The sequence below is a fragment of the Stegastes partitus genome, unplaced genomic scaffold, assembly GCF_000690725.1.
Source record: "Stegastes partitus isolate 25-593 unplaced genomic scaffold, Stegastes_partitus-1.0.2 Scaffold1097, whole genome shotgun sequence".
Taxonomy (NCBI): Eukaryota; Metazoa; Chordata; class Actinopteri; family Pomacentridae; genus Stegastes; species Stegastes partitus.
The window spans coordinates 142,759-154,392 of NW_007578828.1; the positions used below are offsets into that span (position 1 = coordinate 142,759).

The 11,634-nt window shown below is 45.1% G+C and overlaps 2 protein-coding genes across 4 annotated transcripts in view; one reads left to right on the forward strand and one right to left on the reverse strand.

Moving 5' to 3' along the window:
• fndc1 (fibronectin type III domain containing 1) overlaps positions 1-380 on the reverse strand; it is a 41,603-nt gene extending 41,223 nt beyond the window's left edge. For 2 of the 3 annotated variants that reach the window (XM_008296052.1, XM_008296050.1), the window contains exon 1: positions 28-379. In XM_008296052.1, coding sequence (XP_008294274.1) covers positions 28-100 — 73 coding nt within the window. In that variant the 5' untranslated portion in view covers positions 101-379. Of the gene's footprint in view, positions 1-27 lie in introns of all 3 variants that reach the window. The other variant, XM_008296051.1, reaches the window with a different exon arrangement.
• Positions 381-5,487: 5,107 nt separating this feature from the next.
• otofa (otoferlin a) overlaps positions 5,488-11,634 on the forward strand; it is a 108,417-nt gene continuing 102,270 nt past the window's right edge. Inside the window, exon 1 of the mRNA XM_008296053.1 lies at positions 5,488-5,566. Coding sequence (XP_008294275.1) covers positions 5,488-5,566 — 79 coding nt within the window. The remainder of the gene's footprint in view (positions 5,567-11,634) is intronic.

The window sequence follows — 11,634 nt, forward strand, 5'->3', positions numbered from 1 at the left end:
CTCAGGAGAAAGTGAGTAAACGTTTACCTGCCCATCCGCATCCCGGTGCGCAAAACGTGACGAATAGCGCCAAGAGCGTCCTGCTTGCGGCTAAAGCCATAGTGAATGTGGCGCAGTGGTGGTGCGGAGCGACGCAGCAGCTGGATGCAGAGGGCTGGGACACAGCAGCCTTCCCTCCCCTCTGCCGATGCTGCTCCTCACTGTCAGCAGAAACACAACCTGACTCACAGCAAACTTACATCCATTTGATTGTGATTTGCAAAAAAAGGGAATTCAAGTTGCTTGCTCAGATCTTTAAAAATAAAAAAAAGTTTTGAGGTGAGCTGAAACAAATAACTGAGCTGTGGAGCAGAGAGGTGTCTGTCTGCATGAGGGCTTATGGATTCATGTGCTTCAGTTGTTCTCAATTCAACAACAAAAAAGCCTCATGTGCTCTCAGCTCTTCAGATGTGCTGCAGGGTGTTGTTCATTTTTTTGTGATAAAATAATGAAATAAAAAGTGACCAAATGTCTCCCTCTTCAGGGAACGACCCTCACTTCACCCTGAGCTGAGCTTCTGGCAGCAGCTGTGATCAACCTGCAGGACGATGGGCGCCACATGAACCCAGACGCTCTGAGCACTCTGTTTTAATGCTCTATGAGTTTATAGCTCATTTTTATGACTGTAAATTATAATCTATTCCTTCCTAAACTGTCTAATTTCTACTTCACGTCTGCTCAGCAGGTCAGTCCCACCTGTTCTCTGTTCCAGTCTGACTTTAGCACATTCAATCCACCTTGGGATCAAACCTTTCCATGACACCATCCCTGCAGCAGGTGTGAGAGAACAGGAGTTTGGGCCAAGCAGGACTCCAACACATGAGCTAATCCGTGGAGAGAAAGTTCAAGATTACACCAATTTTCCAAAGAATTCATTCAACCACTAGATGGAGCAACACGCCACATCTTCAGTAACATGTAGGCTGCTGTGTGCAGCAAACCAAGCTGAAGGTTTCAGGAGATGAGCAACAAAGTTTAAATGACTTAAACTATTAATACCATATGCTTTGTATTGTCTGTTATTCTGAACAGCATTTCTGTGCTTTTTGACTGATCTTGTCCTCAGGTGAGACAAACAACAACCCACACTGTGAACATGATAAACAGGACGTCTTATAAACACACATGCTGGTGACAGAACACAGATTCATCTCCATTAGTCTCTGTTATTATTCTGTAAAGCTGGAGAGCTCAGACTTACTCCTGATTTCTTTTCCCGTGGTGGCGTTCCCGTTAAGTCTGACAGTCGTACGCCTCTGAGGAAGCCTCTGCAGCACTTTTTTCTCGTTTGACAGCTCTTCAGATTTCCAAGAGCTCCTCTGAGTTTTCCTGAAGAACATTTTGACCTTTTTTTGTCAAAACACCAAATGTCCTACAACACCTGCAGCCGTCTGAAAGATGCACAATTATCCAAATGCACAGCTGCTTCATCGTCTATTCCTGAGCTAATCCTGCCATTATTATGCAAAGATCTGCAGGTGTTATCCATCTGTACGGGTCCCACAGGTACAGAAGAATGTCTGTATTCACTTTGCCTGTAAGTGGTTTAACTCCTGACCAACATCTCCCTCTGTTGGCTGAAGTCCTGATCTGTAGCGGAGAACTGTTTCAGTGATCACTTGCTCATGACTCAGTCCATGAATGAACTCGTACTTGGAGGATGTGACGAATTACAGGTGAAACACAGAAAGACCAGGTTTTCAACACATACTGAAGAGAAGAAGTGACACAAGAATTCCCCTGAGAAAGATCATCCTGACATTATTATTGATTCTTCATTATGATAAGAACAGAACTCATCTACTGCAGCCTGCAGCAGAACATTTACATCGACTTTTGTGTTTTTACAGTGAGAAAAAAAATCTGGGCTGCACGGTGGCTCAGGGGTTAGCACCGTTAATGCCTCACAGCTAGAAGGTCGCTGGTTGGCGTCCCGGTGAGGACACCCAGGATCTTCCTGCGTGGAGTCTCCATGTTCTCCCCGTGCAGCGTGGGTTCTCTCCGGGTTCTCCGGCTTCCTCCCACAGTCCAGAAACATGCTGAGGTTAATTGGTGATTGTAAATTGTCCGTAGGTGTGAATGTGAGTGTGCTTGGTTGTCTGTCTCTAAGTGTAGCCCTGTGATAGACTGGTTACCTGTCCAGGTGAACCTGCCTTCACCCTGACTCAGCTGGGATAGGCTCCGCCCCCCATGACCCTGGTGAGGATTAAGGTGTAGAGATGATGGATGGATGGAAAAAAAAAATCTAAACACTTCCCACTTATGACCTTTATGTCTCCAGGGGTCAATAAATAGTTTGTCGATTTTGATACATGTGTTATTAAACCGTTGGTAAATTCCTTTTTATTGGGGCTGATTAGATCTCTGCAATAGCCTCCTGCCCCGTGGACACACAAACACACACACACACACACACACACACACACACACACCTACACATACACCTACACACACACACACACACACTTAGACACAGTACTGCAGCATCTCGAAGTAGTGCATGAGTCAGCACAAAACTTAATACATTTTTAAAACAAAAAAACCCTGATGGAAGCAGATGGCTGTCTCTAACCTGGCCTCTCTGCAACCCAGCATCAGTGCACAGCCTCCGTCACTCATCCAGCCAGAGAGGACGGGCCGGACTGCTCCTCAGGTGGCCTCTTCAGCGTCCACAGTACAAGGTGTGCTGCCTTGTTAGACACACGCCGGAGGATTTTTAGGCCGAGTCCTGAATATTCCCCCAGGTGGAGCGAAAGGATGCTTGTCTCTGCTGATGTACTGCATCAAGAGAGACTGACTGTCCATCATCATCCATCCAGTCAGTTTATTATCCTGGATAATAGATGGAGCTCTGTGTCAGCTCTGCGTCAGTCCATCACATGAATAAAACAGAGACAGACAACCAGACACATTTACATTTATGGGCGATTTAGAATCAGAATTAGCCTCAGCATGTCTGTGGAGTGACAGGAAGCCAGAGCACGGCGGTGACAACCTCCAAACATGAAGGCCCCAGATGAACCAGGAGCCTTCGGTTACCATCCTGTTGTAATTTTGTCATGTATGTTACACTAGATAAAGGCTCGATCAACATTTAACCACGTTTTATTTGCTTTCCTTTACCGTATGGACCAACAGGATGGCTCGTCCGGCGGCGCTTGTCCTTCGGGTCTCTGCTGCTCTCCCGTACAGAGATGATGAATCGCTGAGCCGGCCCTCTCAGTCTGCCACTGTTTTGTATTTTCCTCAATTTTCTGGGAGAGCTGAAGGGGAAAAACTTTTAATTAGCCGTCCCAGACAGTTGCCTAAAATAGGGCGGCTCGGTAAACAGTAACACTGAGCCGGAGGGGGAATCTGCTGCTAGATGCTCTTTTAGAGTAACTTCTACTTGTAATTTTAACCAATTTAAGCTCAGTGTGGTGTAACGGTTCTGTCACAGCACAAGACACTCTCACACAGAACATAATGGTCTGGAAGCCTTTCTGAGCAGGTGATTCAACCCCGATCTGACAGTCGGTGTCCGTATGTTATCAGACCTGCAGGGAGCTGTGCTGAGGGCCTGACACGACAAACATCCTCTCTGGGATGTCGAGGACCAGAAACATCACAGCGTTGTCCTACACTTTCTGCTATCAGCACAACTCTGGCACTCCTGGAAGCAGTGGGACTTCTGAAGAACCTCATGGCACAGTTAGATGTTTTTTTATTTGCTGTGAGTTAAATCCAGCAGCCAAGCACATTTCCTTAATAGTTTTTGGTTAGAAATATACGTTACATGTTAAAGCAATGTTCAGCCTGATATTGTCAAACTTCTCTGTCAAAAACTCCCAAATATTGAAGCTAACGTTCTCATGAAGGCGTGCAGTCGTCCTCAGATGTGTTCAGAGCCTCCCATTAAAGAAGGAAAGAAACAGCGGAAATACGAAACTGATAAAAGTAATAATAAATAAAAATTTAATGAAAACCAGGGCGTTTTTTTAAAATTGTGGTTCAGCAGAAATATTTTTAAAAGACAAACAAACAAAAAAAACAAAAACACCAACAACCAGCCTGATGGGACCCGTAAACAAACATCTAGTTGAACAACCCTCTGAGCCAATCAGGTGTTTCCTGTAACTCTCAGTCAGACTTCTCACCTGTTGACAGGTGTTCTGATTTCACTGTTCATCAACAAAAGGCCTCTCATTGGTCCACGACAGTTTTGTTTGTTTGTTTGTTTTTTTTATTTTAAATGATTCTTTTCAACCACAGTTCAAAAGCAACATCTTATTTCACTAAATTATAATTTAGTAAATTTTTATTTATTATTACTTTTTTCAGTTTCTAGTTATTTGAGTTGTGACTTTTGCCTTTTCTTTAATGGACGGGATGAATACATTTGAGGACGACTGTACACATCTACAGTGGTGATATTTTATGGGGTTTTTTCCACATTTAGTGAATCAGTTAATTATCAGTTTCCCAAAACAGGCTCCAGGTATGTGGATCTGGACTTCTGTCTCAGCGCCCACCAGCTGGTCTTCTCTCATAATAAGTAGATGGACTGTAGGTCAGCCACCAGGTGAGAGATGTTTTCCTTTGTTTGGAGTGACCTTCATTTCATCTCAGCAGACCAGAGAGAGGAAATGCTGCTCAAAAGCCAGAAAAGGACTAAGTCTGCCTAACCCCTGACATTTACCATACCCACAACCCGATTAAAAACATACTGAGTTGCTTGGCAACTGTGTTGTGCCTTGTCTTAAAAAAGATATGATTTAGAGCCACAGATTTAGGACAGAATATGTTCAGGGTGGATAATACTGGTGATACCAAAGGAGAGGAGACAGAGCAACGTACTGGCAGGTTTAGTCAGTTTCCTGTTTTTTGTTGCTGTTTTTTTAATGTTTCAGCCTTTAACAGTTTAATTTCAGTGAATATAGACTCCTGTATGTGGGAATCATGGAGACATAAGACAGTGAGAATAAAGAAAATCAATCCCAGTGGATTCCTGGCTGGGAGATTTTTAAGATCTGTAAAAGAAAAAAAGAAGAAGAAGAAGAAAGAGGCAGTGAATTTCCTCCAGATCCCACGGCTGGACTGATCTCCCACAATCAGAGCCTCCACCATCCATCCCCTCGCTGGAGCTGAAGCCCACCCCCGCCCTTCCTGCGCAACCAGCAGAGTAAAAAACCAGGAGCCAGCTCGGAGATGAGCCCCAGCAGCCACGGAGCACGGAGCTGGAGAGGATGCTTGTTAACTGGAGCCTGTGACTCGTTCTGATTCCGTTTCTCGTAACTAAGACATTTTGAAAGTGTTCATGCTGCCCGTATGGAACACGATCCTGGGCTCCAGCGAATCCAGACGCGAGGAGAGGCTCACCTAAACATCACCAAGCACAGATTGCACCAAACCGCTTCAACTTTGATCCGTGTGGAGTAACAGTACTCCCCCGAGCCCAGTGGACTAATGATGGCCCTAATGGTTCACCTGAAGACGGTCGCTCACCTCCGGGGGAGAGCTGACAGGATCGCCAAAGTTACCTTCAGAGGTAGGACGGCTTTACCTGCAGGACTTCTGTGTGTGTGTGTGTGTGTGTGTGTGTGTGTGTGTGTGTGTGTGTGTGTGTGTGTGTGTAGAAACTGGATCGCGCTGCGGGGTGCGCCCCAGTTTTATTACAGTGTGACGAGAAATAATCAGACGTCCGACCTGCGAGTTGTGGGAAAACCCTGTTGGTGAGTCAGTGGTCACCAAAGACGCGCTGCGCTCTCACGTCCAAACAGGAAAAGTGTTCTTCAAATAATCTGAACAATCACTGTGTTCAAGATTTAAACGGATGATGTCAGACATGAAGAATAAGACCTAAAACTATTTTGCATGTGCACTCTGGACATTTATATGAAATTGTGATTACATGGTTGAAAACTTTATGACATCATGTTAAGTATCCAAGAAACATGTGATGTCAAAACACAGATGTTATGTTCAGTCTTTTCCAGCTGTCAGGACTCAGATTCCTCTTCCTAAGTATTGTTTTTTCAAATATAACAGATCAGCCATCGATCCAACCTCAAAAATAGGAAAGAAACCGAGTTGTTCTCTGAGCATCCAGTGACTTCACACTGATTTCTCACTACAGTTTTGAACTTGTGTTGACTTACTTTTAAAGCAAACAGGACAAAAGGCCAGTGTTGACTAAGCTGAAGGCATCCACTGCTAAAGAGGGTGTTGGAGGTGGGGGTGTTGGGACATTTTCTCCTCATATCTTCCAACTAATGACCAACCGGCTGAGTGCAGCTCCTCCAGGATCATAATCACAGCCTCCGACCGTGTCTCAGGGGAAGCGACAGAAAGCCCAGTTGGGGATGCTTGGGTGGATTCATTCACTGAGCCTCTTTGTGCTGGTGTGTGAGAGAAGCCGAGGCAGGAAGGGAGGAGAGGTGAGTGTGTGTTTCAGCACCTTGGACAGCGATGAGTCCTCTCTGACAGGTGTTCGGTCTCAGCTGATCTCTGATCTGGACTCCTGCTGTCACCATCACGACGAGGAGGATGTAACAGACCACCACCACCACCACCCTCCTTCCTCCCTCTCTCTGCTCTGTGTGTGTGTGTGTGTGTGTGTAGAAAAGGATGGCTTTCAGTGTTTGCTCTGTGCTGCAGTGAATTCAGCAGGGTCCTGATATTATATGAAGCGTGTCATCCGAGTCAGGGATTAGATCTTCTGCTCTCTCACTCCACGGTTCAGCCGTCACACAGTGGCTGCAGTTCATGTGGTTGTAATTTCAAAGAGCCAGAGCAGCGTTGTTTCTGTGTGTGTGTGTGTGTGTGTGTGTGTGTGTGTGTGTGTGTGTGTGTAGTTGTATCACTGGTGTTGTGGGAACCTACATCACAGAGTCGCTTTGTTAAGAGCCGCCTCCGTTCTGAGAACATAAAACAAGCCCACGTGATGTAAATAATGAACTCTCAGGCTGAGGACTTGCTTTAAGATTTAGTTTAGGGAAAAAGTAAATGAATGAGTCAGTGAAATATCCCTTGAAGTGGAAACATCTGATTCAGTAAAACCTGCTTCTGTTCAGATGTTCACCGATTTTCACTGACGTCACATTTTATTATAATAGTTTCCTATTTGAAGGAACGCAGAAGCTCAACACCATCTTCCTTGTAGCTGCAGGACAGATGATGCACGCCAACACATTGAAAGTTTGCAACAGCACCAAACAGGAGTTCCCATAAAAGATATTTAAATACAGTCGTGACTCGATAATCCGACACTAAATGTAAAACCTTCTGTTATGTCGGATATCAAGGCTGTCGGATTGTCAAGACGGAGGTCCAGATACGAGATACGATAGCAGGTTTAGGATTGTTAAGGGTCGATTATGGAGTCACGGCTGTATCATTAAACACGGGTTCCTCATGCACCTTACTGCAAAATGCAACTAAATCAGCTTGAGAACAGCCAACAGGGTGCTGGAGGACAATGCCTCATTCACAGCATTTTATTGCACAAACAAACATCTCAACACTGCTGTGCATTCAACTTAAACCGGATGTACAGTTGTCACTGGATAACTGGCTAAATGGGGAATTCAATGTGTCTCGGACATAGTGTTGGAGGTGTGGCACAGACTGTAGTCACTCTCATTTGAAAGCCCCGTTCAATTATCCAGTGGCAGTTGTACACCTTTGTTTGTGTTGAATGCAGCCTCAGGTCTTTGTTTGCACTTTGCCTCTAATGAAGACACAGCAGTGATGAATTAAGCCGTGTGCTCCAGCCCCTTTGTTGTACTCCAGACTTTTAAATACCTTTTACATGCAATACGGTGTTACACTGCATTCTGCTACCCATCAGTCTGTGACCTCAACAGGAATTTCACAAGGGACAGATGCTCTTAACCAAAAGCTTGTGCCCCCTATTTATTTACATATTTATTTGTGTTTGCCGTTGACTCTGCTCCAGTGATGCTCTGGAACAACCTGAGCAAGCCTGACACACACAAACCCTCCGGCAGAGTTTGAGATTCTCAACGTTTAAATGAATACCGCATTGTACAAAATCCAGTTTACATAGTTTTAGGGTACAATTAAAAAGCATCTGTGTTGTACGGTCCCACAAAATATGACAGAGTGTCTCTGAATGAGCAGCTCAGGTTTGCAGCTTGATGAGACGTCACACCAGGATGCTCCCAGCTGGCTCCTCGTCCTCCTCCTCTCCGCCACCGACCGATGCAGAGAGGTGTGCTGCAGCCCTCTTTGTAAAACTGTTAGAGTCGTGATATTGAACGTTTAAAAGAGGAGGAGGAGGGAGGGATCATGTGGAGGCTGGTGTAGCGGGGATGTGGTGAGCGTGTAGCGGGCTGAGTGAATGATAAGCACGCTAAGTGGGTGGGCTGGATGTAAGTAGTAAACGATTGGACAGAGATGGGCCTTGTGACTCTGTACCTGTCTGAAGTAACGCAAAGCCCCAACATGATTGCTTATCTGCACCAAATCCCATAAATCTACCTCCCACCCTTTTGAAGGTAAACAGCATTTTAAAAACAGGGACCTCTGACCCCGAGCGGCGCCATGTTTGCACTGATTCATCATTCTGAGGAGACGCCATTCCTAGCTCACCTGTAAAAGACCAACTTGTTCGACCTGAGCGCTCGAGCTAGAGACTGTTTGCAGACACAAACACACACACACAGATGGGGCAGAGTGCTCTATCAGGGGCAACTATGGAGTAATCTTGTCGGGGGCAACTATCAGTGGCTGTAATATTCTATAGCAGCATTGAATTAAGGTCTTGAGAACAGCTGATATTTCAACACAACCACAAAGACTTTTCTTCCCCAGCCTGACTTAGAAGAAGTGAACAGAGTTTAATTATTGATGTCATTACCTGCCAGTATGTTGCTACAGAGGTGAGGGCCACACCAGCAGGGGGCGCTGGAGCTGCACATATATGTGACGTCACTCTGGTGGGCGGAGACAGCGGACTCGAACCAGGAAGTTGTACAGCAGGTAACATGCACTGAGGAAACAGGACTTGAATTAGATTTTGTGTTGTTTGGAGGAGAGACTTCTGGACGCCCAGATGAGACAGAGTGTGTGGAGACTGGGAGCGAGGACTTTTGGAGCTGGAGCCGGATTTAGAGCCGGGACGACCAAAGTTTTTTGATGTAGATTTGAAGGTTTGAAACTGAAGACGCCAAAACAGATCAAAAATTCTTGATGACTTACATCGCTTGGTATTTGGACTTGACTTCAAGAAGCTCTTACTGAGTTCTAAGGTCGCCTGAAGAGGATGAAAAGGATTTCCCTGAGTAACGGCGCTGCGTCTGACTCCTCAGATTCGGGACACGTGATCGTTAACTTCTGCCAGACTGGCTCGCTTTGGTTTCATCGCTGCGATCCTACTTTAAAAACACATCGGCATTCAGAAGGCAAGAACAAATCTCCAAACTCTGAAGAGGAGGTGAACGGCAGCGATGATCTGTAGAGGCTGGTGTAGCAGCGATGTGGTGAGCAGCAGAATGAATGAGTGAATGAATGAACGCTGCTTCGGTTGTAAAGCACACAAAGTGGGAGGGACGGACTTCAGTAGTGAGCGATTGGACAGAAAGGACCCTGTGACGCCCAGACTCTGTGCCTGTCTGAATTAAAGCTCCATGAGGTGCACTGTCTAGTAGCTCAGTAGTTGTGATCCTACAAACATGACCCCTCCTGTTACCTTCACATTTACTGACATATTTCATCCTTGCAGCAATTTAAACTCCCAGAAAATCTCATAATTAAAATGGTGACCCAAGTTTAACTATAAGCAGCCCTTTAAATAAAACTGAAAAATGATGTCCACGACTTATTCATTTATGTTAAACATTGAATGGGACCAAATTGACCTCAAAGATAACAGGAGGGTTAAAGGGCTGTTGTAGCTTCTGTAGCCATCAAAGTATGTGACTGCATCTAAATCCTCTGGTGGTCACTCTGTTTGGCAGCAACTATAACAATGTGTAGTAAAATGGTTTAGCCAGAATATGTCCCAGAATAGAGTGTAACATCAGAAGTAATGGCCATCTGAAGGTAGCAGAAACAGGTTATGAACACAGCACGGACACGTCATCACCTCAGGAGCTGCATATTTATACGTCCTGATTCATTCTGACCTGTTTCTGACCAGTCCAAATATTCACCAGTGTTCTTTTAGCCATGTTTTAGTGTGATTAGGTTCATTTTGTCTGCTCTGATTTTAGGTATAAGGTTTCTTTTTTGTCAGACAGTGTGAGATAGGAGCTGTTTTTACCTTTGACATGTTTCACCTGTGACGTCAGTCGTCCTCAGAAGCGTCACTGACGTCTGTGGTGACGTGTCTTCATCAGCTGGTGGTTTCCTGGAGGCGTGGCCCGCCTGGTAATCTGTCAGATCCGCCCGACGAGCCACGCCTCCTGCCACCCGGGGGTCTCTGCAGGAGAGCAGCCCATGTGTGGGACACCATGATGCCCCCTCATTGCAGTTGATGGTGGCTTCGGCTTCCCTCCTGATTTCTATGGCCTTTAAATTTGTTGTTCTCTGATCCGATGATCCATGTTTTGTTCTCTCACCAAACAGTAAAACTCTTTCGCTGCTAAATACTCCACTAAGTCCACCAGCTAGTCACTAACTGAGTCTGCCCGCTGTCTTCTCAGCATCAAACTGAGAGCCGTCCCATCCATCACTTAGTGAATGCAATTCAAATATTCAGCTGAACTTCTTTTAGCTCTGTTTTTGGTCTCCACCAGCTCCAGAGGGAAACATGTTCCCCTCTACCTGCTAAATGCTCCACTATGTTCAGCAGCTTGTTTCTAACTGTGTCTGCCCACAGTTTGGTGCTGCGCTCGTCTGACTCACTCCATGTAGGATGCAGGTAGAAGCCTGATGTTGGCCACTCATGTCATTTTTCTTCACTATCTGTATGCTACAGTTTTCAAAAGTCAACTCACTGTGGGATAAAAATATCAAAAATCCCTCTGCAACGAGCTACCATAATGAAAATGTCAAGTTTTGGCTAATTCAGTGAGGCTAATTTTTACTTTCCGATGGATTTTAATCACAGTGCTCACCTCCTTGTATGCAGATGTTCCACCAAAACAATCCCAGCCATCATTCCTCTGAGTGAACACCAAGCTCTGCTCACGATGCCTGTGATTGGTTTAAAGAAATACAAACGAACCAGAGCTTTTATTTTTTTTCTCCTCTGTAGCAGAACGATTGTGTGGTGCAGCCAAACCAGTAAGTTGTCCAGAATGGGCTGGATAAGCAGGACTTGTGCTGCGTTAGCTCCTGTTTGTGCCTCAGTAGCATCCAGTCAGATCCCAGCGGTAACCAGTTTAATGATAATGGCCCGTTTTGTTTTTTTCACATTGTCCCACTGATGCACTTTTAAATATTAAAGTTTGGGTTCGAGCTGCTTTAGACATACACACCAACATGTCATCATCATAGAATGCTGCTCTTGAGTACTTTTTTTCCCCATTTTTTCATCTTATTCTAACAATCCCATGCACTTTTACACACATCCACAAATAATGTTCTATGTAACACTGGATTATTTGGTTTTTTAGGCTTTTCACATGTTGTCCTTTCTTTGGCTAAGTT